The following is a 24,815-nucleotide window of genomic DNA, read 5'->3' as shown; positions in this document are numbered from 1 at the left end:
AGTCAGTCAGCTGCGCGCGGACATTCCTGTAGTGTCTTCCGCAACTTCAGCCCACAGACACCGGCGGCGGACGACGCCGCTGGACGACGGGAGCCCGGTTTGAGGACGTTTCTCCCAGTCAGACCAGTGCGAGTTGAGAGGATGCGGAGCGTCGTTCCTCCCGCCAGACCTCACTGAAACTTTTTGTCGGTAAACAGCGCGCAGAGGAGGACAGCTGGGAACGGGACCCGCAGCCTGTGTGTCGGTCACCGGAGACGATGGGAGACTTTCAGTAGGTTCACTACGGCTCGGAAGCACCATGGCTGTGGACGGTAGGCCTCTCTCTGCGGGTTACATTTCAATATTTTGGCCCAAAAAATAGCCTTCATTCAATGGAAACTTCAACTTAAAAACCGCGTAAAAGCCATTAGTTCATTTGTTTTACTCAATACTTGCGAGACCGGTTAGCCAGGTGTGTCACTGAGCGCGTGTGGTAACAGAATACCTGCTGTAATCTCACTTCAGTGTGACAGAGTACACTCAGTGTGAGGTCAAAACATTGTATTAACAGCTAAAAGTCCATCAGCTACGTTAAATCCAGCCCGGTAAAGTGACGGGAAACTCTGTCTTTATGGGGACGTGATGGAGATTTTAAGAAACAGTCAGATGCAGGTGGTCAGTGGCTCGGTGCTGAAACGGACAGCGCACCAGAGGCGACCAGCAGCTCTGATGGTGCGACTCTGCTTGTGATCAGTTTTGGCATTGACTCCTTCATAGGACAGCTGCCATTTAAAGCCCCTATGTGCGGAGCTGTGTGTGATCTGCATCTTTAATTTATCCTGAATGTATTAGTCTCCTGGTGGAAACCGATGAAGCTTATGTGCTTTCTGTGCCAAAGTCAGAACTGTTCAGATCCTACAAATAGGGGCTTTAATCTAAAGTGTGCATTCAAGGGAGGCACCAAGCGAAACATGTTGCAGGCAGACATTTCACAGCCTGTTCAGTAAGATTTCTGTTCATGAAAGAGTTTTCCTATCCGGCGCTGGCAATTTATATGAGTGTTAGTTAATTGGGACTTTTTTCCCCCTATAAACGGGCGAAGCTGTAGGAAGAAAAAACAGCCTGACAAGTGGTCTTAATTATCTGCATTTAATCTGGAAAGGGGCACATTTGTGTTTTCAGCCGCAGCCTGGGGGAGTAATAACACCATGAAGGAGAGTCTGTGCATACAGAGTCTTGGAGTTACACCTCAAAGATACAGAAAATCGCATCCAGAGTTTTATTCATAATAATCTGATGCCGCTGGTTTGCCTTGATGATTGCAGGACTCGGCTTTGCCGCGCTCTCAGCGGGAGATGTTGAATGACAGAAAGGAGAGGCACAAAGCTAGAAAACCAAAAAGCACCCTTTCATCTCCTCAAACCCTCGTCTCCCACGGCCGTCTCTCTCGTTCTGTCCTCTTTTCAAATTCTCTTAGTCAGTTTAAGATGGGCCTGTTGAAGATGCACGTGAGCGCGCACACAAACACAGCTGCACACGTAGCTTCAAACACGGCAAGAAAATTCTTCCAATCTGGCACATGAATCAGTAATGACCGGTGGCTTTCTGCCAGGATCTGTGCCAGTAACAGCATGTTTACTGTAGTTCCACACTTTCTTTAATTACTGGATGTTGGGAAGCCACCTGCTGTTGAGTGGGTTTGGATGTTTGCCTGCAGGCCTCCTCATAATGATGAGAAAGTGGCTCGTCTCACAGCTCTGACATTCACCTACAAGTTCTGCACAAAGTAATAGTTGAACCGAAGCGCTGACTTCATGAATTACAGACGAGCTCGTCCAGGATGAGGTAACTTTTAACATGGCCTCATGCCTTCTCAGTGCTAGTAGAGCATGTACGAGCAGGTACTTGGTAATGAGATCATCCCTGAGTGACAGGGTGTCCAGGTGGGTTCAGCTCCGGCTTTTGTTTTCACGTCACGCAGACTGAGGCATGTCTCGTGCTGTTTTCGCTCTGTCAGTGGTTACAGGCAGATCCGGCTGTCTAATCGTCATACCTCCCGCTTTTATCTTTCCAGCGGCATCAAGTTTCAGTTTCTGCAGGCCAGCAGTGGAGTACAGGGCTCTGCCCGAGGACTTCAAGCACCAGCTGAGTCGACGGACAGGTGGGAACCTAACCTGGCATGACGGGCGTGGACAGAAAACCGCGGGAGGCAGGACGGTGAAGCTGCTGCAGCAGCCGGGCACGGAGGCCCTGCAGGTACTGAACATTTACACGACCTCAGCACACGAGTGAGACCCCCCAGGCTTCCTTCACTCTCCAAGGTCATGGAGGTGTTTATTCTGCTTAATATTGAATCTAAGAAATCACTACACGTGTATATCGTTGGTGTTTGTTTTGACTACTAATGTGTGTGATCGGTGCAAAATCTGTGCGGTCGTGCACTAAAAACAGTTTGTAATATAACTTAAATTCCTGCAGCCACGCTGGCTGGGTGGCTAATGTTGTTAGCTGCGTCTCTGTGATCTGAGCGCTCCATACGTGACTCCACGTCACCCCGAAATCATGAAAAATCAGCAGTTTTGATTGTCTGCTTATCAAGCAAACAAACCTGCTCTGCCTGATTTCTATACAAGAGGCTCTGAAAGAAGAAAATGATAGTCTGGCGCATGCAGCCGGTTGCCATCCATTGTTGGAAATGGGCACTTTGTTAGCAGAGAATGGAAGTTGCTCTCTCCCCAGCGGGTTGGTGGGCTCTAACAGCCTTTTAGCCTGGCTTTAAATAGCACAGATCCTGCAACACTCACTCTGTTCTGCAGCAACACTGTGTCTGTTGACTGAAAGCAGGAGTTCAGCTTGAGACCGAGTGCGTGACGGCGTACAGTCTGTGATTGTTCTCGCAGGGTAATAAATGCGGAGTGAGGCCTTTTTTAAAAACATCGATTTTCGTTACACGTCTTCAGATCCTCTTCCAGTGGCCACTCTCAATTAATTTTTTTGTTGATATTCATTATCTGATCCAGCGTGGTCTGCCCGCAGTCACTGCCGTCAACAGAGACGATCTATTTTTGCTGAAGACTGGCCTCATTTAAAGCCCATAGTTACAAGTCAGAAAGCTCATGCCTTTGTCTTCACCCCATGGAAGGCTCTTTAACAGGCGGTAATGAGCTGAAGCTAAAGCTGCAAACAGAGAACTGGGCCGGCTTGATAACAGAGTTGCGCACAATGTGGTGTTTGTTTGCTTCAATCCTCTTGGATGCACATAATGTAGTGGTCGGTTTAGTTTTATTTTGAGGGACAGAAAGTCCACCGCTGTTGTGTGTTTGGAAGATGTGCTGCACTGGAACGTGTGGACAGTATTTTCATTTCTTCCACAGTTCAGCTCTTCGTCCTGCACTTGTTTTTCTGCATGTTGTGCTCCTCTCCAGTCTGCAACCACAGACTCCTCACTAGAGTCACTTGAGTGTGATCCTGAGAAAAGCACAATAAACAATAAACTCTCATTATAGTTCATTATAGTTATATTGTTCCTTTTTCAAGCAAGAGTGCCAAATTTTCTGTCATTCCAGCTTCTAAATAGTGAAGATTTGATAGTATTATTGTTGGATTTTGGACTTCTGGTCAGACAAATAAGCTATTTGCATATTAGCTTTAGCTTTAAGAAATGTATATTTTATTGGCAAAACAATTAATGAGTTCATTGACAATAACTGAGGGATCAGTTAGTCATGAAACTCATCACTTGCAGTAGAAATGTTGATGTGATTTTGGGGACAATATTACATCCATGACGCTGCCTGTGTGACACATTCATAACAATTCATTTTTGATGAACTGAGGAAAATGTTCTGATCTTCAATTTAAATATGTTAGAAACATCAAAGTGACACTCAGATGATTCTTGGAGAGGTACCAGTCCTTTGTGTGATGTTTCAGAATACATGAATCCGTACCAAGGCCGAATCAGAGCTAAAAGTATTCACATCCTGTAACAGCACATGGCAGCAGTGCAGGATTATAAGCAGCACCTTTCTGTAGTCCAGCTGACGGCAAGAGGTACAAAACCGAGGACGTGAATTGAGAAAAACTGAGCTGACAGGCTGAAAGTCAAATGAAAAGAGGAAATCCGGTGCTCTTTAAGTGTAGAGCAGGAAGTGTGAAGATAAAAGCTACAAAAAAGCGCAGGACCGTGGTGGATGAGAAGCCCGTCAGGAGGCAGAGAAACTCTGAATGTGTGTGTTTGTTGTTTAGATCCCCGTTAGCTACATGTGCTGTGACAGCAGCAGTGGCTTCTCTTCCTGTGGTCCACATGTATTTACAGTACTTAAATGAAAATCATACACATAATTTCTTCCATCCCTACTCACAGAAAGACTTGACAGTAATAACTACAAACACTGACGCAAAACACCACAGCAGCTCAAACATGGAGCGCGGTAGATGACTCTAACACCACCACCTCGTAGGGAAGCAAGACACAAATACAGCCGTGTGGATGGACCCCACCATCACTATTAGATCTTATAGGATTCTGATGAGACTGTATAAAACCTGTAGGAAGTAACGTATTCTTTAGACTTAAACAGAATATTCATTGTTTCTCTGGAGCTCCTCTTGTTCTCTGCTACATGTGGATTATTTAAATCACTTTTGGTAGGGGTGGGCAAAAATATCAATATGGCAATATATCGCAATACTTTGTCTTCTGATTCAATATCGATTTTCAAAATTTGAATATCGATATTTTTTCAATTAATAAATCATATTTCGACTATTACGACTTCTGCGGGGTGTTGCTGTACCGCTACCTCACTGCAAGGCACTCTTCTTCTTCTTCTTCTCTTTTTTTCCCCTGGCGGTTGCAGTGAGGAAGTGGAGCCGGAAAAAAACAAGCAAGCATGGCTGGTAACGTTAAACTAGAGACGCCCTCGAACTTTAAGGCAGATGTTTGGAGGTACTTTGGATTCCGAAGGAAAGGAGAAACACACAGTGAGCTGGACAAAGAGTATGCTCTTTGCAAACACTGTTTCGCTCCGATTAGATATTTGGGTAACACAACAAACTTGCGATCTCATTTAGCACGACACCACCCCGAAATATTAGCTCAGCTCATGTTGTTCATGCAAATATGTTGTAACTTGCACTTGTATAGTTATAATAAAATGGCCTGGATAATTTGAATTACATTGTTTTGACTCAGTTTGTCCCATGAATTATCACTATCATCTGATGTACATACAACTCGGATTTTAAGATGCATAATGCCTTTTACATTTTTCAGTGAACTATGTAGAGTATCGCAATATATCGCAAAATTTGGATATCGCAATATCATATCGTATCGTGACTCAAGTATCAAGTGTGTGCAATGGTGTAGCATTAAAAATGTAATGTGTGTACTGTATGATTTTTAGCTGGGATATTCTCTTTGTTTATTAAAATTTTACATTTAATCAGTCAGTCATCTCTCTGACACGCTGTCACACACCCCAAGCACGCACATTTCACCCCGTTGAGTCTTAAATGTGCGCCAGCCTTTCTTTTTCCTTTTTTTTTGTCCTCCTGCATCTGAGAAACTCCCGCGTTGGAGAAACGCTGAACCTGCTGAATTTTTAAACCCGATTGACTGATCAAAGGCCCGGTTTGATTAGTCCTCCACAGTTTTACATCCTGTACATCTTTAAGATTAAAGAGCCGCGTCTCATGATCACACTGGCCTCGACGCTCTCCTGTCTGCGCTGTTGCTGCGGCGTGTTCGCTTATCTTCCAGACAACTTAGAAGTTCACATCGATGCAGAGTGTTTGATGTGCGCGCATGTATGGTCACAGCCGTCCCTGCGCTCTTTAATGAGTCTGAAACCTGCTCTTGCTCTTATAGAGGGCGGATCCTGTCGGTTGCTCGTGCACAGGCCCATCGATGTGTACCTCGAAACGTGTGTCTGTCTGAAGGCTTACGAGCTGCACAGCAGGTTTCTGAACAGCGTTCACAGAGATCGCACATCCTGCACGGCGATGCAAAGCCTGTTTGTGGGTCCGATGACATCACTTCACGGGTGTGGGAGGCTTGATGCCACAGCGGGAGTCAAAGTCAGGTTTAGGGTCAGACAGACGATTGTGCTTACCTGCTTCTGTCTGTGTAGTGTGTGTCTGCTGGCCATGTGACCGGTTTAGTGGCTCATGGGTGTGACTTCATGAAATGTTACTACAAAGTATGAAAGTATTAACTCTTGCTTCATAATGTGCTGGGTCTGAAATGACAAACCAGTGCATGTACTCTGTTCCTATCAAGACAATAAGGCTCAGAAATAGGCGCAGGCCTCCCATCCATCATTCCTCCACCCAACCAACACACTGCAGCATCAAGGGGCTGCTCAGCTTCCAGTTTCACTGTTGTCTTAATGAGCCGTCAGTACTTTTTCTCATCGAGAGGTAGATGAGAGAGTTGATATCACGCATAAGTATAAATCTACAACCACTATCCAGTTCGCTTAGCTTAGCACAAAGACTGGAAACAGCTAGCCTGACTCTGTCCTGCCATTTGCTGGAGTCTTGTCATCTTTGTGAGGTTGCCAGAGTCCAGGAAGTCCCATGGATGACCCCTCATAAACTCACATTTTGTCATCTTGAGTAAGTGAGATATAATGAGTTAGAGTGAACTTTAGAGATGCTGGTTGGCGTCTGTTGCTTTTGCAGTTTCCCCCTTATTTGCAGTCTTTGTGCTAAGCTAAGCTAAGCTAACCAGCTGCAGGGTGTAGCTTCATTTTTACTGCACGAACATGAGTCATATCAAACTTTATCTAACTCTGGCCCAGACAGCGGATAAGTTTTCCCCAACTCTTCTAATCTGTGTTCATCCTCTCTGTGTTTCTCTGCATGTCTTCCTGTTTGTCTGGCTGCAGTACCGCTCCAGCGACAATTATGGGATATACCACACGAGCCCAACGCAGCCCAGTCTGATCCGCCCCGTCGTGCTCTGGTCACAACAAGATGTTTGTAAATGGCTGAAGAAACACTGTCCACACAACTACTTAACCTACGTGGAGGCGTTCTCCCAGCACGCCATCACAGGTCACACTGCTAACGTAATCAGAAAACACGTGAATTGCAAAATAAAAGCAACCCCTTTTTGTTTTTTATGCTTCTGCTTTCTCCTTCCAGGTCGTGCGTTGTTGCGTCTGAATGGGGAGAAACTGCAGAGGATGGGACTTGTGCAGGAAACGCTTCGGCAAGAGCTGCTGCAGCAGGTGCTGCAGCTTCAGGTGCAGGAGGAGGGACGCAACCTGCAGCTGCTCAGCAGAGGTGAGGGTGTGTGAGTTTTCTTTTCTTACCACTCCGTCTAAAAGCCCAACTTTTAAGGATTTTGGTAAGTATGCTTATTTACTTTCTGGCTGAGAGGTAGATGTGAACGGTTAACCATCTGATGTTAGCTTAGCTTAGCATACAGACTGGAAATGGAGGGAAACAGCTAGCCTGGCTCTCTCTAAAGCTAATAAAATCTACCAGCCCTTCTAAAGCTCACTGATGTTATAACTCACTTGTTTAAACCATAGAAAAACTGAACTGTAAATAGTTTACAGGTGGTTATGTGTCTGACTATTTCCTGGCTGGGGCCAGTAACTTCCTGGATTTTCCGCTGGTTGGGTTAGGGTTAACTGGCAGTAGCTCCACATTAAATGTACAGACATAAGTGTGTTGTCCTGTAACCCTCTGCCAAAAAGCAAATAAGCATATTTCCCAAAATGTGGAACTTTTTCTGTAAATGTTAGAAAACTCTTAAAAGTTGAATCTTTCTCTCGGTCTTTCACAGGTTCCTTTGGAAATATATCGTAGCCAGTTTGCTGGAAGAAGTCGGATGCTGTGGAATCATGGGAAAATTACTCAAATACACTCAAATGTGAATCAGATCTGCGGGATAAGGCGTCCAGCCAGCAGCGATATACAGAATTAAGTTGTTAAATGGAAGTTGGCAGCTTTTGATTCCTTATCTACGACGAACAGACGTAATCTTTACGGACTCTGAACTGTGATGAAGAAGCTTCATGACAATCTGTCAGTTTATTGCTCCGCTCTGTGATTAATGATTAACTGTTTCTCTCTTACTGTCTCTACCTCTTTCTCTCTCTCTGTTGTTGTTTTTTTTTAATGTCAGAAAATAAAACAAATATCCAAACAACGCTGCTTTTTTCATAAAGGTCACGATTGTGTGCGTTAACCTTGAACAGAGCGGCTGTGAGGAAGCACGTGACGGTAAACTACATTACCCATAAGCCCACCGCGCGCTTAAGCAGGAATCCATCCATGGCTTTAACCAGCCGATGCCGGCTCCGAGGTCGCAAGATCCACATGGAAACGGAGTGCGGGAAAGTCCTGTCGTCCCGCTCGGACAGGTACACGATGCTCTGAGTGTTTTTACCTGCGTTTGAACTCTGAAATGTGATTTTTGATTTCCATGTAGCCCGCAGCAGCGTCCTGATCCTGTAACGTAACGCTAACCACACTGACTCCCCTGCTCCGCCTCCCACAAACAGCAGAAATATCTGACATGTTTCGCCTCGTACGTCAGTATAATTTCATTAAAACTCGTCTCTGTTGGCATGTTTGAATGCATTGATCGACACAGTGACTGTAGTTGGCTGCAGATCCATCAGATGTGTTGGAAGTGAAGTAGGTGAGCTGCATGTGCACACAGCGGTGCGTCACAGCTCCCCAATGACAAGCCGCTTTACAATATTATAAATATGATAAAGCTTTATTCCTATTCAGTCTGTGGCACCCATTGTTGTGCTCACATTGATTTCAATAATCTTTATTATAGATTAACACTCAGAAATATACTAAAGGACTATTCTGTGTAAAAGAATGCAAAAATCCTGAATTATGTGCAGATTTCCAGCCTTTTTAACGTGCTGTGAAACACTCTGCTGCCCAGTCTGTGTGGAGCTGCAACCAGGCAGCGGTGGCATGAAGTAACTCCAGAACATTTACTTCAGTAAAAGTAGCTATACTGCACTTTAACAGTACATTACAAGTACAATTCAGGGGAAGTACGTGAGTGTAAGCAACCTAATGTGTGAAATACAACCCTGATTCCAAAAAAAGTTGGGACGCTGTGTTAAACATACAAACTGTCACCAACAGCAGATTTGCAAAGTGGTCATGAGTCCATGTATGAGTCTCCTTCATCCAGTCATGTGTTCACAAAGTGGTGAACTTCGCTCCATCCTCGCTTGTGGACGACTGAGCCTTTCCAGGATGCTCCTTTCATACCCAATCATGACACTATCACCTGTTACCAATCAGCCTGTTTACCTGTGGAATGATCCAAACAGGTGTTTTTGGAGAGTTCCACATCTGTCCCAGTCTGTGAAACGTGTTGCTGCATCAGGTTCAGAATAAGCAGATATTTACAAAAATCAATGAAGCTGATGAGGTCAAACATTAAATATATTGTCATTATATTTGAGTTTATGTCAAAAAAGGATTATCGAATTATCACAATCTGTTTTATTCATGTCAGTGTTCCAACTTTTTTGGAACCAGGTTTGTATTGAAAGTACTTACTATCAACACAAGGCCCTGTCAGTGTGATGATGTTACAGGATCATTATTATACGCTTTCATGTTGTATTTGCTGGAGTTGGAGCTCAAACTCATTTCTGTGCTGCTGGATTGGCAAATCTGTAATAATTCTTTGTATGTAAAAACTTAAACTGCAGTAATCAGTATACACAGAAGCTGTCAGATAAATGTAGTGAAGTAAAAGCACAATATTTTCCTCTTAAAATGAAGTGTAGTAGAAGCATAAAGGAGAATAAACTGGAAATATTCAAGTTAAGTACCTCAAAGTTGTAGTAAATGGACTTAATGCATTTAATGCCACTTCATACTTCTACTCCTCTGGACAGAAAAGTTGTACTTCATTACATTTATTTCAAAACAACAAAACAACAAATTACTTTTCAGATTTAAACACAAGATTATTGTGGATTAAACCAGCGCTGCAACTAAGGATTATTTTCACTACGGAATAACTGTTTGGTCTGTAGAATATTAGAAAATTGTCCAAAAAGTCCAAAACCCAAAGATATTCAGTTTACAGTAATACAAAACATCAGAAACATCAGAAACATCAAATCCTCTCATTTAAGAAGCCTGAATTAGGGAAAGTTTGGCATTTTTACCTTGAAAAATGATTTAAATGATGGATTAATCAATTCTGATTGTAGTTCAAAAGTTATAAAAAGCCTCAGTACTTACTGTCTCCATCCGTGTCCATATTGTCATTTTACTGTTACTCCTGTTATCTGTACAAAGACTTTTATGTGACCTATGCATCTGTTCTCCTCTTCCTCCTTTTTGGGGACCCTTTAAGCCTTTTCTGTCTTAGGACAGAAAACATTTGTGATTTTGCTCTTTAGAAATACATTAACGTGAGTGAATGGGAGCAAGGGGCTGCACGGTGGCGCAGCAGGCAGTGCGCGTGCCTCACAGCACGAAGGTTGCCGGTTCGATCCCCGGGTCAGGCGGGGCCTTTCTGTGTGAAGTTTGCATGTTCTTCCCGTGCATGCGTGGGTTCTCTCCGGGTACTCCGGCTTCCTCCCACAGACCAAAAACATGCTCATTAGGTTAATTGATGACTCTAAATTGTCCGTAGGTGTGAGTGTGAGTGTGAATGGTTGTTTGTCCTTGCATGTGGCCCTGCAATCGGCTGGCGACCGGCTCAGGGTGTACCCCGCCTCTCGCCCATTGTAGCTGGGACAGGCTCCAGCCCCCCGCAACCCCGAAAGGGATAGGCGGTAATGGATGGATGGAATGGGAGCAAAAGATTGAGCTGCAGTCATTGTGCTAAAAGTATTTCACTCTCTCAAACAAGCTAATGCAGCTTTTAGGAGCAGGAAGAGCTCACAAGAGCCGAAACGATTGGTCGATTAATTGATTGAATCGTTCACATAAAAATGATCATCCTCAGAGTAATAATTGGTTAATACTTTAAGTTTTTTTTAGTACATATATTCAGGGATTCCTGCTTCTCCCACGTGAGATTTCTCTGTTTTATGTCACTGTGAGCTGAATATCTTTGAGACAAAATAAGACATCTGAAGACTTAGTGGGCTCTTAAAAACCATGATGGACATATTTCAGTGTTTTCCTGTTCATGTCCCGTCACAATAAGACACGTTTGAGTGTCCCTCTGGGGTTGTAATGGATCAGGTCAGTTAACTAAGAGGAAGGATCAGCAGAAGACTTCCGTCTGTCCTGCTTTTCCTCACAGGTGTCTCTATTAATACCGGCCAAGCAGCTCTGTGCTGCCACTGATCCTCTTAGTGTGTCACACACGCAGAAAGAGGTGGACAGAGACAGAAAGGAGGACACATGGACAGCAGCATGGAGGGGTGAGCAGCAGTCAGACCTCTCGTACGGACGTTCGGATACAGATGTGTGAATGCTAGAAACAGACCTGTAGTTTACGTCACCGCGCCGGCGCTGAGGTGACAGGCGAGCTGGAGGGTCGCAAGCTGTCGTCCGAAGCAGATATGACTCTGCTGGACTGCACGGGGGCCAGAATCTCAGGCTGCTGGTCCCTGAGGTCTGACCGCAGGTAAGATGTGAGCGTTTGTGTCTCGGTTCAGGCAGGAAGCCAGATTTCCTCCTCACAAAGCCCTCAAACACACCGTGGATGAGCGCTATAAATAGTCTCTAAACAGGGGTTGTCGGGAGGTCAGAGGAGGTGCAGGATCTGGGTTAGTTTGCAGGGATTTGGGTGTTTTGTTCTCAGCCACGGAGGCTCGCCTGTAGTGTGTCATTACTGAACAAGCTTTTGAAACAGCAGCGGTTGAATATGCAAAACATTCATTAGTCCCGGCCTCCATTTACAGTGAGCGTGCACACAGTTCGGCATCCCATAAGAAACAGAGTTACTAATTTGATTTCTAATTACTGCCAGTGGGAATGCAGGAGTCCCTAAATGTAGCATCGGAGAGCGTGACGCACACGCTAAGCTGACTTTTATTTGTTCCTTCGTGTGAGAGTCTAATCTTAATTACAGTGATCTGAGCTGTGATGTATTGATTACAGTGTCAGATCGTAGTATTAATACAGCGTAGGCAGCAGTGGAACAAGTATTCAGATCTTCTACCGCACACGTGTAAAAATACTGTATGACCATGTTAAAGTAGGGACGAAAGTGCTGTATCTAATGACAGTGTACTATTATATATTATGTTATTTGATATTTTTACTTATGCATTATGTATAGTTAGGCAGCATTTTACTCTTGGTGGTTGGTTGTGGTTGTGATTTTTAATTTATATATCAGGCTGCAACTAATGATCATTTTCATTATGGATCAATCTGATGCCTTTTTTTTTCCTTTGATCATTAAATTTATGGTTTAGTTTGTAAAACAGAAGAAAATAGTGAGACGAGCCCGTCACAGTTACCCAGAGTGCTAAAATGTTTTTGTTTTTTTTTGTCAAAACCTGACCTCAAAATGCTTAAATTTACTGTTATTTAAGAAGGAAACACTGTTAATCATCACATCTGAGAATCTGAAACTTTGAATTTCCCTCTGAAATGTATGAAGTGCTGTGAAACACTCATGTACACAGTGAAAACACAGGCTTACACCACACACACTGCAGTGTGTTTGTCTTCCTGCACCAAGATGTTTTCCTCTTGCTCTGCAGGTTTTTGGCATATTTGAAATAGCATCAGCGTGTTTAGCTGATCACTGCGGCAGTGTTTGACGCTGACGTCACTCTGACATTTTTAAATACATGTCGCTGAAATGTGTTTCCTGTCTGCACACACACTGTGCGACACGTCATACCAAATGTAACTTTATGGACTAATAAGACTTTATAGCTTTTGCATCTCTTTTCTAGATTCCTGTCAGGCCGCTGCTCCACCTACCCATCATCCTCTGCTCCTAGATCATTACTAACAGTGTGATTTTCTTGTTTTAGGAGCACATGGACCATTTGTGTGTCCAAACCAACACACTCTCTGGCCGTATTCAGTATTTATTTATTTGGATTCATTTTTTGTCCTTCGTTGTTTTGTATTGCAGTTTTTTATATGGGATTATTTTCATTACTGATTAAAGGTCCAGCGTGTAGGATTTAGTGGCATCTAGTGGTGAGGTTGCAGACTTGAACCAACTGAACATTGTTCTGGGCTGCTGTAGAAACATGGCGGTGCGACATGGTGCACTCTGTAAAAGTCGACCTGCTCCCTGTGCAGATACAAAGAGCTCATTCTGAAAACACAGTGAATCTTATTTTCAGGTGATTATACACTGATGAAAACCTACTTCTGCAATAGATGCCCCTGAATCCTAAACACTGGACCTTTAGACTCCATATTATTTCATCAAATAATCATTTAACTGTTCTATAATCCATGGTCTATAAAATGTCAAAAATACTGAAAGATGGCCATCTCAATTCCCTGAAGCCCAAAGAAATGTTATCATATCGCTTGTTTTGTCCAACCAGCCCTCCCGTCCTAAAGACGTTAAGTTTACTGTCATATAAGATGAAGAAAAGCAGCACATCCTCACAGTGGAGGAGCTGGAAGTGGAAAACGTTTGACGTCTTTGCTCTTTTCAGCATTTCTTTGTACTTTGTATCAGCAAGCCACGTTAAAGACAAACATCATCTCACCAAATACTCTGAAGTCAAAGTCGCTTGATAGCTGCTTCCTGGAGCTTTTAACCTCATGTCACAGCCTTCATCAGGGGATGGAGTTTGCTCAGTGCAGCGATCCATCAGCTGATGAAGACTGTGAGACGAGGTTAAAGCTCTGGGAAAAGCTTGTAAGTTGACCTTAAGTTACCCTTTTCAAGGTCAGCATGTTAAATGTTATGTATGTGGTTTAGTACCACCTGAATTTTCATGTGCTTTTCACAGATTGTTAGATCTAATAATAATAATTTCTGATTCTTGTGTGATTCTTACGTATGCTGTGCTGTAAAACAGGGAGTGGGGCAGTCGTCTGACACTGCAGACGGTGTGGAGGACACGTAACACACCCGGCTGTCAGGCTGTTGGTGTGTTCAGGTTGTAACCTGCCCCGCTGTGTGCTGTTTTTGCAGTGGGAGTGGGGAGGACTCGTTGGACCGGCTCCTGCCCCCCGCCGGGGCCCCTCGCAGGAAGAGCACTACCTCACTGAGCAAGACCGAGCCCCCCCTGCTCCGCACAGGCACGCGCACCATCTACACCGCCGGCCGACCCCCCTGGTACGACGAGCACGGAGCGCAGTCAAAAGAGGCCTTTGTCATCGGTACGGTGATGATTTACTCCCCCTGACTCTTTCCCTCTTTCACCTCCTTCGTGCCAAATTGTGGCTTTGAGCTGCAGAACCTGTCCTTTTCTTACCGCTCTGTCTTATTATACCATAAACACTTGACTGCCATCGCACATGCATGCCGCCAGACAACATTAGACACACTCTGAAAAACGCACATAATGGCCCATTGAAATGCTGTGTGGATCTGCAGGGTTGTGTGGGGGCAGCGCCTCAGGGAAGACCACCGTGGCCAATAAGATCATTGAGGCTCTGGATGTGCCGTGGGTTGTGCTGTTGTCTATGGATTCTTTCTACAAGGTGAGGGAGTCATGCATTTCAGTCCTTTTTTTGTCTTATTTTTTCTGGTTGTTACCAATTATCTGTGGGTTCATTGTAGGGAGAAATAATCGTCTTTGGGATGAGACGTTTTATTATCTTATATGATTTGAAATTCACATTCAGTCACCTCAAAACAGTCGTTATACTGCTCTCACAGTTGTAAGTTAATGAATGCTTTAGACTGCAGCCCATAAATCACAGTCCACACGATCGCAATGTAAACTTTCTACATGCCTACAGGTGTGAGGGTCCGAGTAATGCATCACACTGCAGTGCTTCTCCACTCACGGTAGCTTCGTTATGAAGAGGAGATGAACTGCATGTGGAGTTTTCCCTTGATAAGACAAAAGAAACTTCATTACAAACCCTAATATTAATTATGATATAGTGACTTTCATTGAGCACCAAGCTGAAAAGAGGAAGAGCTGCAGCACTTTTCTTTGTACTGCATCAGCTCCAATAAACCAACACAGTGAAGCTGGTTTATGATTTGGCTCCAGACTTAAAACGATAAAACACGGCGCAATACAAAAGCCAGAACACCGACTTCAACACAGAACACTCTTCTTCTTTTACTCGTTCTTCTTCTTCAGCTATAATTAAAACAAGATCACAACGTGATGTAGAAAACTGATCTTTAACAGTTTGGACAGAATGTCTCTCCCTGTCAGACCTGGTCTTTGGTATCAGGTCTAACAGCTGGTCTAGGTTCTTCCCTGACATCTGTATTGATCCTCAGGTGGATCCTACATTGGACACAAAATTTTAGCCCATAATTTCCAAACCTTTTGTTGTTTTTCCTCCTTCTTACACATTCGTCCCAGTACAGACATCCAGTCAGTACTTAACTGAGACCCCGTACAGTGCATTAAATAGTTCAGCTGTAATTCTCAGGCTATAATATAAATCATTAATCAGGTTGTTCATTTGTGAGTTTTCATCTGAACCCTTTTGGACTCTGAGATCCGGATGAGCCAAACCAGAATCCCTCAGTAATCAGAGGATCAGGAACTGTCAGCTGAGCTAATCCTCGCCAAGCTTCCACTCAGAAATACACAAAAAAACACATAATACTTAATGCTCAAACTGAAATTCATCCACGTTAAGACAGACTAGAAGCATCGTCTCAAAGGATTTTTTTGGGAGGAAATAGTTTGACATTTTAGGAAATACTTCTTTATTGCAGAGAGTTAGATGAGAAGATCGATACCAGTCCAGGAAAACAGTAGAAGAAGTAGTTAGAGCAGGAAACAGTGGAGTTGGACCTTTGCACAGAGGCAGGCTAGCTGTTTCCACCTGTTTCCAGTCTGTATGCTAAGCTAAGCTAAACATCCAGCTCATTCATCCTCCAGAATCAGACATGCTTCATCAACAGCGTCCTGTGAACCCGCTGTCTCACAGGTTTTATCTCCAGAGGAGCAGACTTTGGCAGCAAGTAACGACTACAACTTCGACCACCCGGGGGCGTTTGACTTCGAGCTGCTGGTCGCCACCCTGAGAAAGCTGAAGCAGGGCAAGAGTGTGAAGATCCCGGTGTATGATTTCACCACGCACAGACGACAGAAAGACTGGGTGAGTCGCGCTTCGTCGCAGGCGAGTTTCTCCAGAAAACTCCTCGATGATGGAGGCCGCTGAAAGATTAAAGGTGCAGCCCGTCGTTTTGGAAAGCAGGAAGCAGAACAGAGTCGTGAAGCAGCCGGTTTTTCCTGTGCATTAATTCTTCAAAGCTGACAATACAGACTTAAAACACTGTGATTTAAATGATGTTTCTCAAAGTGACGTTCTGCAGCTTTAATTTTCTAAAAGCTTAGTGTTTGTGAAGTTGCTTTGTGCTTTGAAGACTCTCCTCTGTGTGCAGAAAAATGTGTACGGTGCCAGCGTAATCATATTTGAAGGAATTATGTCCTTTGCGGACAAAGAGCTTCTTCAGGTGAGGCAACATTTTCTCTTTTTTCTTCCTTTTTGAAGAATTCGTGAGTGAAGTAAAGCAATCATCAGCAGGTTTTGCTGTTTGAGCAACTGCTTTGCTGAGGTGAATACTCTGAACCGTTCAGGGGTGTTTGCTCTTCCCACCTGCAGCTCCTGGATATGAAAATCTTTGTGGACGCAGACTCAGACATTCGGCTGGTTCGCCGGCTCCGCAGGGACATCACAGAGCGAGGACGGGACATTGAAGGCGTCATCAAGCAGTACAACAAGTTTGTGAAGCCGGCCTTCGAGCAGTACATTGAGCCAACCATGAGGCTGGCTGACATTGTTGTACCGAGAGGTGAGACAGACAGACGCGAACATTTTGACATATTTGTGACGGTGCTGCAGAGAGGACAACAACAACAACTTGTTTTTCCTTTCAAGGTGGAGGGAATATGGTGGCCATCGATCTGATAGTCCAGCATGTTCACAGCCAGCTGGAGGAGGTGAGTCCAGAGCACTGACTGTACATAAGAGGGTGGCGCCACCATGTGTCTGAAAGCTGTAACATGCAGACAGAGGAGGGACTCCCAGCTGTTGGTGCAATGAGCTGCTTCAAGTTTAGATTAAATGCAAGCTTCTGTTTCTTCTCATCGACGACAAATCTTCATCAAAAGACCAAAACGAGCTAATTTCTCCACTGCTGGACAAAAACTCGTCCGAACACATGAGTAGGGACGGGATTTGAAAGCGTTTTGTCAAATCTGAATCCTTTATGGACTCTTTTTGATGAGGAATGGAGGCATTTAAGTTAAAAGAATACGTACTGTTTTTATTTCACTTTATATCAACTCAATAAATCACAGATGTTTAGATAAATATTCAAGTAGTTGTTGCAGATTTTGCATTTCATAATTGTTTTTTTGACTTTTGTGAAGTTTGTTCACCATGTTCAGTTAACAACTGTTAGCAGTAGTAACTAGCCATCATTTTCATTGTCCATCAATCTGTCAGCTATTTTCCTGATCGATTGATCAGGTTTGGTCTATAAAATGTCTGAAGATGGTGAAAAAGATCAATCAGTGGTTCCCAAAGCTCAGGATGACGTCCTCAAATGTCTCGTTTTGGCCAACAACGCAAAGATTTTCAGTTTACTGTCACAGAGGGCAGAAGAGACCAGAAAATATTCACATTTAAGAAGCTGGAATCACAGATTTTTGACTTCTTTTCCCTCAAACTGATTAGTCAATTATCCAAATAGTTTTTAATGTACACAGAACCAGATCGTTAATTGAACCGGCTTACAGAAACCCTCCCTTCAGACCGCTTCCTGTTACCAGTCAGTCTGCATACAGCTGAAAATAGTCCCCAACAAATGCACTATTCACTCTTGTTTGTGAGAAACTACAGCACCCAGCTGAAACTGTACGGAGTTAACGTAACACATATGATCTCTGTGGTCTGCTCTAAAAATCAGCCATCTTGGAAGAACATATGTGAGTTTTTGCTAAAGGCTTGTGCCGTTAATGGACATTCTGGGTGCTGATAAATGTCAATCACAGGCAGTTTCATTATGTTTGGTGATACAGAAACAGGCTCTACTTCAGGTAAATGGACAGAGGAGTCTGTGTCCTTGTTATCTATACATTTTCTATTTATTCTGACCTATTTTTACAACCTGTTTCTTCATCTGTGCCTTGATTGTTCTGCGCTGCTCGTCATGTATTATCTAACATGACATTATATCTGACATCCGAAGTTCAAAGCGGTTTTCATAATAGAGAGCCGAGCCCTTTCAGCAGTTACACGGGGAATTTGCATCCTCCATCAGACCGGTAGTTCTTCCTTTATCGCCTGGTGGTTTGTCCTCTTTACTCTTCTAAGCGGTTAAAAGTCTGCCTGACATAATCTGAAGCTGGTGCGTTGGATCGGTTGCTGCTCATGATAATGTCAGAAGGGCCTGTGTGAAATGAGTTTATTGAATGTTTGACCCCAGTATGAAAACTGAAGTAAATGATCAGGAAAATGAAGTTATGTGTTTGTTAGTCATCTCCAGCAGCACTGAGAGGGTTTGAGGCTGATGGACTCAGACAGACTGAGGAAGGATCTGTGTTTTTTACCTCATTGTATTGTCTTTCTTTGACCCTCTCTTCATGCAGCGTGAGCTCAGTGTCAGGTATGCCGATATCCTCCCTTCACCTTCTCCGGCTTTGGTCCGCTCACTGTTGTTGGAGTGTTTGGTATCATTGCTGTGTCTCTCTGCGTTTAGTGAGTCGGTGTGAATGATAACTGCACTGTCTTACAGCCAGACTGCTTGGTTTCTCCTCAGTGTAGCAGAGTAACACAGTGAAACCTTTTGATCTGAACAACCTTTCCTCGGTCTCAGGGCGCTGCTGGCCTCCGCTCAGCAGACCCAGCCGCTGCCTCAGACGCTCAGCGTGTTGGAGAGCACGCCGCAGGTCAGAGGCCTGCACACCATCATCAGGTACCGGCGCTCGCTCGAGTACGAGTCCTTGTATCAGTGCACGCAGTACGAACTTTAAAACCTTTGCTTTTTCTGTGATGCAGGAATAAAGAAACCAGTCGAGACGAGTTCATCTTCTACTCAAAGAGACTAATGCGGCTTCTCATTGAACACGCGCTAACATTTCTGCCATCTCAGGTGGGTAGGTTTTAAGTACTTAGCGAATATTAAAGTGGCTATAGTCGCTATTTTTATATGAACAATGACTCACATTAAAAGGGGACGAACCCACAGAGAATTATCTCCTGGCTCTGTGATTCCCCTCAGGTCTACGGATCTTTTAGCTCGCTGTACTTCTTATTCACTCTCACAGCTCTCATCAGCATCGTTTTCAAACACAAAAAACCCTTTAAAAACCCACCGTACACCTGCTCAGCACCGAACACCCGACATATGCAGTTAGCTACTAGCTGGTGAACATTATGCAGCATTTCGCAGCTAAAGAGCCAGATACTTCCTTCAGGAGCTGGTAGAGACCAAAACCAGAGCTAAAATAGGGTGAATATTGGACTCCCATTCATCAGGTGGACAAAAAAAGCGACTCCAAATGAATGATTATGTTGCTCTCTAACTGCTGGATGTGCAAACAAACAATAAGTTTATCATATCATTTTCAAAAGGATCTGTCAATGTCTCGTTCACAGCTTGTTTCTGCTGCCCCCAAGTGGCCAAAAAGTCATGTATTACAAGGCAATAGCAGCAGTTCTGCATGTTTTAAATGATTAAATACAGAATCTAAACATTGCCTGCTTTATATGCCAACTGCATGTTTTTAGATGTTTCATATACCACTTTCTAGGAGGCTGTCTGTGCCACTATAGTTTGAAAATCAACTCACAGAGACAAGAAGCTTGATTGCGATAATTGCAGTAATAATCACACCTCGACCCTTAATATAATTATGGTGTTGTCACAGTTATTGTTGCACGGTAATGAAGCTGAAAACAGATCAGAAGTTAGAGACTACTTTGAAAATGTGATTTTTGCTGCGTTCAAGTGCAAAGGGCCAAACAGCTTCACAACACCTTCAGGTGATCTGTTTCCGTCCATCTATGCCGGCTTGTGTGTGTCTAAAAACAAAGCCTTTAAGCAGCCAGCTCTTACGTGTCAGCTGTCGTCTGAATGTACCAACAAGAAAGAGTTTTCAAAACGGTATCATCTCGACGGTGTGCAAAAATAAAGGCGACTGCACGCTCGCTGTGATGGATCGCCTGTGGTGTTCCAAGCTGAGTTCAAGTCTCTGTTCAAGTTTATTTTCATACCATATCAGTGGATTTCTAGAAGGTATCATAAAAATATCTGTGGAAAATTGTGGCTATTCAAGGTAAGTGTAGGTTGTTGGTGGTGAATGGGCTGGAGCAAAAGAGTGTACATGCTACAGAAACACAGACAGAGACACATTCTATATGTATATATAAAGAAACGTGAATACATACAGCGATATGTTCGGCGCTTTTCTTGTATCTGTGTCTATGGGAGTGTAATAATATCTTATTTTTCTAAAGCCAAACTCTTCTGTATTTTCTAACAGACATGTGTAGTTCAGACTCCGCAGGGCCAAGAGTACGAGGGCCGCAGTTACAACGGGAAAGGGGTGAGCCATGTTCTGCTTTTCCAAGCTCTTGTGAACTTCTGCTCGAGCGCGTCCTCGGGGTCTCTGTCATCACACTTGCTCCGCTGCCTCGTCTCCGCAGATCACCGGTGTGTCGGTCCTGCGGGCAGGAGAGACCATGGAGCCCGCCCTGAGGGCCGTGTGCAAGGACGTCCGCATCGGCAAGATCCTCATCCAGACCAACCTCGACTCAGGCGAACCAGAGGTAGATAGAGTGACTCCTGTAGTACCAAAAACACTTCTCATCAATATCACTGAGATGCTCACGTGCTGGACAGCGTCTGAAAATTCGCTTGAAACAAAAGATAAAAATGATTTGATTGTTTCTTTTTTTCCTCCCCTTTCTTCCACATGATGTGTGTCTCCGTGGTAACTACCCTTCCTGCTTTTGTAACCATGGTAACCTGTCTCCTCCTCTCTGGCCTCGCCAGCTGCATTACCTGCGTCTCCCCAAAGACATCAGTGAAGATCATGTCATCCTAATGGACAGCACAGTCTCCACCGGCGCTGCTGCCATGATGGCAGTGCGAGTCCTACTGGTGGGTGGAGCGTCATTATTCTTCAGTAAGACGACAGTAGGACCCCTCTCCTCTTGGTCCCTCACGTGTGTTTAATATCTCATCTGTGTGATTATTGATTGCATTTTCTTTTCCTGTTGAGGTTAGATTTGCTTTATTCCCGCGAAGAGAAATGTCAAATATTTTCCTCCTTTGCTTTCCACCTTCCAACCATCCCTCTAATGAGGAGCAGGCGGGCACTGACAGTCGTTGCTGTGATGTGTGTTGCTGAGCAGGATCATGAGGTGCAGGAGGATAAGATCGTGTTGGTGTCGCTGTTGATGGCAGAGCTCGGGGTGCACTCCGTGGCCTACGCCTTCCCGAAGGTCAAAATCATCACCACCGCTGTGGACAAAAGTCTGGACGATTTTTTACATGTAATTCCTGGTATCGGTAAGCTGCTACATGCACGTGCTCACTCTTCCTGTCACTCCACTGTGAAATCAGAAGGTGTTTTGTCCAAAGTCGATTTTATTTTGCTGTCCTGAGCCTCTCGACTTTTGGAGAACTTGTCTAAGTTAAATAAAAGATGACTACAAAAACTATAAGATGTTTTCAGCACGCCACCCCGCCTCCGCTTTGGGTGCACGGTCTTAGTTTTATGCAGGAAATAAAAACGTCTCTGGTCGTTGCAGAGGATAAAAGATGATAAACATTTCTGTTTCGAGATGACAGATTTCATTTCATGTCCCAGCAGATTCTAATTTAAAGCTTGTGTCACTGCAGATTTGAAACCAGCTCTGCTCTTCATCACCACTGTAACGAAATTATACAACATGCATATCAGATCGACCAGTAGGTTGTCTGGAAACATAAATATTACATATAATTTAACATTGCATGCAAGCATCAAGATGAATATTAAATGATTATGTTAGACCAGTTAGTCTGTTTTGCGATTCAACCATAAAACAAGAATTTCACCAGTTTAGAAAGCCGTCACTGAGCTCTTATTTCCATATCTTCTAACCTCTGCAGCGGTTTAGTGTATTCATACTGCGTGTTTTCATTACTTTCTTCAACCCCTAACCCACTCATATACAGAGGATCCGCTCTTATGTTTTCAGGGGACTTTGGGGACCGGTATTTCGGGACGGACGGGGCGGACGGCTGGAGTGATGAAGACCAGGAGCAGCCGTCATACTGACACAAACACCTGTGAGCTTCTGTAAAAGAAAATACACAATACAAATACAAAGAAAACGCTACTTGAAAACTCCCATTATTGTGCATCCTCTCCTTCAGGCATAAAACAGCAAAAAACAAACTCTACTGTACATGGATTTTTGTACTCTTATTCAACAGATGAGTCTCAGTCAAACTGTATGCATGAGGGATGTTTTGTTCTATTTAAAACTTAATATTTTCATACAGAAGGGTCGCAGAGGTGAAACAGTGCCATTACCTTTGAGGTACAATACTGCAATAAGAATATTATCATATTCTAAATTATTTGACTTCTCCAGCTGTTGGTGGATCCCACTTCTAGTAACTACGGGATAGTTTCAAACTCATTAGCTAAAATGGGTTGCACCATTAAAACTTGACTAATTGTTTTCTCAGGTGTAAATTGGTTGCTAGCAAACACCTGTAACACTGACATGAGCCACTGTAGCATCACAATTTCCAACAGAACTTCCAAGCTAGCTGCGCCGAGAGGCTCTTTGAGTGCTTTGAGCTAAATGCTAATCTCAACACGCTAACATGCTCACAAAGATGCTAACATGGCTGATATTTAGCAGGTAATCTTTTAGGGTAAGTTGTGCAGGTATTTCATAATAGATTAAAAATTTTGACCAAAGTGGTCGAACAACCGACCAACAATGTCATTTGTCGTGCTACTAGCTAAAAAATTGCTGTTTAGAATGAGTGGGAAATATCAAATAATGGTAACAAAAGTGACGTTATCAGTGTATTTTCTTTTTGCTTTTTGAGGCATATAGTTATTTTGTGCAAAACAATTTAAAATGTAATGATTTACATCATTAATAAACAGCTTTTTGAGGAAGTGTGAAGTCAGACGCATCGACCAAAACCCATGAACTCTTTCACTCCTCAGCTAAACGTCTGTTAGCAAGCTAGCATCAGTTTAGCTCGTTATGCTACAGTGACACCTGGCAGTTAGTTGGTGTAAATACATAGTAATTAATTTCTAAGCATAACTAGTTTGTATGGTGCAGCCCATTTTAACTTAGTAACTCATAAATCTCCACCACCTGTAGTAAACACATTATAACTGAGCCTGGCTCATTTATTAGCCTTACAGGCGATTCACAGGGCGAAACAGCAACTTACCGCTTTTCTGAAAGTTTTTCCACAACCAAAGACTTTTTATTCTGTCTGCTGTGCAATCAAAACCATTTTTAACCTGTTTTTCAAGTTGTTATTAATACCTTATTTTATTTAAAAAAGAGTACGAAATGCAGGAAAAAAGCACAGGTATACCTGATAATTACATTTCTACTTTTTATTCATTTACAATGTATGTCATTTTGGCTACTGTTTTTAATTTTTTGTTATTAGTAAAAAGTGACAGAACTTGAGAAATATTTTTTGTTTTTTTTTAATTGTGTTACAAACAGAATGTTTTTTCATCCAGATGCTCCGAAGAATCTTTGAATTTTCTGGAAATTCCTTCAGGAAAATCTGACTCATGTCTCTGTGACTCAAATGTAATGTTAATACATGAGAGGGCCAAACTGGGGCGAATTATTAACTAAGCTAAGTCTGAATTTAACAGCTGGTGCAAGAATGTGTTCTGATATAAATTCATACTTTGTGCTGCTGTTATAAGACTTTTTTTATATGTTATGTGATAAATTCATGTCTAGAGTAGTAATTTTATATTAAATAAATATCACAGAGGGGAACTAGTGTTATTTTCAAGATAATCTAAATCTTGAAGGTTAATTTGTAGTAGGTGTAGGTATTTAAATTCAGGGTGTAAGAAAACATCCTGGAGATTTAATTCAGATTTCAGTTCTCACTGCCTCTTTCTACTTCAACCGGAAACTGACATGTTTTCATTGTGTGTCTGGACTGATCATCCAGGTGTGGATCAGGTCGTCAGTGCGAGGTCACGGCCGGTCACGTGTTCACTTCAGAGTATTTTCCACTCCTGTGACTCTCAGGGTTCAGATACAGGCCGCCCGGCTCCCCCCTGTGATTCACTTTAAAGCCTGAAGGGGTCAGTGCAGCTCACATTTAGCCTCTCAGTGTGATTTATAGTGTGTCCCTTTGAGAGCCCACTGTCTCTTTACAGTACAGGAGAACGCCCACGCGCTCACCTGACCGGCCTCCGTCACACAGGTGAAGATACGCTGAGATCTGATATCATGAATGGCCGCTTTGCAGTGAGGAACATCTGGACTGATGTGGTGCAGGCTGCAGGGCGTTAATGCTCAGTCAATGACATGTAAGAGCATCGTGTTAATGTGATTTCAGGGTTTACAAAATGAGCAATAAAAACCTCGAGCCTCCGAGTTTTCCCTCCCTGTTGTGCTCACACTGTTTCCTCCAGACATGAACACACCTGGTGCTGCTGCTCGGCCGTCATCCGGTTCTCCGGCCGGGCTCGCCCTCTGCTCCGGCGTCTTTTCACTGTCAT

General features: G+C 43.5%; 2 protein-coding genes across 5 annotated transcripts; both read left to right on the top strand.

Annotated features, from left to right (window-relative positions):
• On the top strand, positions 1 to 8,125 carry samd10a (sterile alpha motif domain containing 10a). Its single transcript, XM_070968218.1, has 5 exons — positions 1 to 311; positions 2,054 to 2,235; positions 6,876 to 7,044; positions 7,135 to 7,275; positions 7,784 to 8,125. Exons 1-5 carry the CDS (start codon positions 299 to 301, stop codon positions 7,804 to 7,806), a joined length of 528 nt encoding a protein of 175 aa, XP_070824319.1. The 5' UTR covers positions 1 to 298; the 3' UTR covers positions 7,807 to 8,125.
• A 125-nt stretch (positions 8,126 to 8,250) lies between these two features.
• On the top strand, positions 8,251 to 24,699 carry uckl1a (uridine-cytidine kinase 1-like 1a). 4 transcript variants are annotated; one of them, XM_070969215.1, is made up of 16 exons: positions 8,258 to 8,363; positions 14,072 to 14,259; positions 14,477 to 14,583; positions 16,006 to 16,176; positions 16,463 to 16,534; positions 16,684 to 16,873; positions 16,960 to 17,021; positions 18,675 to 18,691; positions 18,902 to 19,000; positions 19,084 to 19,177; positions 20,571 to 20,633; positions 20,734 to 20,856; positions 21,083 to 21,190; positions 21,445 to 21,601; positions 22,276 to 22,366; positions 24,260 to 24,377. In XM_070969215.1, the coding sequence occupies exons 1-15, from the start codon at positions 8,275 to 8,277 to the stop codon at positions 22,353 to 22,355; spliced, it is 1,620 nt and encodes a 539-aa protein (XP_070825316.1). In that variant the 5' UTR covers positions 8,258 to 8,274; the 3' UTR covers positions 22,356 to 22,366; positions 24,260 to 24,377. The 4 variants fall into 4 exon arrangements, with proteins under 4 accessions (XP_070825315.1, XP_070825316.1, XP_070825318.1 ...); XM_070969214.1 differs by having other exon boundaries at positions 8,251 to 8,363; positions 22,276 to 24,699; XM_070969216.1 differs by lacking the exon at positions 8,258 to 8,363 and adding an exon at positions 11,391 to 11,575 and having other exon boundaries at positions 22,276 to 24,699.
• The last annotated feature ends 116 nt before the right edge of the window (positions 24,700 to 24,815 follow it).

Source organism: Chaetodon trifascialis, chromosome 8, assembly GCF_039877785.1.
Source record: "Chaetodon trifascialis isolate fChaTrf1 chromosome 8, fChaTrf1.hap1, whole genome shotgun sequence".
NCBI lineage: Eukaryota > Metazoa > Chordata > Actinopteri > Chaetodontiformes > Chaetodontidae > Chaetodon > Chaetodon trifascialis.
This window is presented reverse-complemented; position numbering and strand designations above follow the sequence as displayed.

What these genes read in the sequence shown, in the direction of transcription:
- samd10a (XM_070968218.1), top strand. An exon ending in CGGGCACGGAGGCCCTGCAG is followed by an intron (nt 2,236 to 6,875) that starts GTACTGAACATT and finishes GTCTGGCTGCAG; the next exon opens with TACCGCTCCAGCGACAATTA. An exon ending in CCTGCAGCTGCTCAGCAGAG is followed by an intron (nt 7,276 to 7,783) that starts GTGAGGGTGTGT and finishes GGTCTTTCACAG; the next exon opens with GTTCCTTTGGAAATATATCG.
- uckl1a (XM_070969214.1), top strand. Translation starts at nt 8,275, where the DNA reads ATGGCTTTAACCAGCCGATGCCGGCTCCGAGGTCGCAAGATCCACATG. An exon ending in CTGTCGTCCCGCTCGGACAG is followed by an intron (nt 8,364 to 14,071) that starts GTACACGATGCT and finishes CTGTTTTTGCAG; the next exon opens with TGGGAGTGGGGAGGACTCGT. An exon ending in TGGCAGTGCGAGTCCTACTG is followed by an intron (nt 21,191 to 21,444) that starts GTGGGTGGAGCG and finishes GTTGCTGAGCAG; the next exon opens with GATCATGAGGTGCAGGAGGA.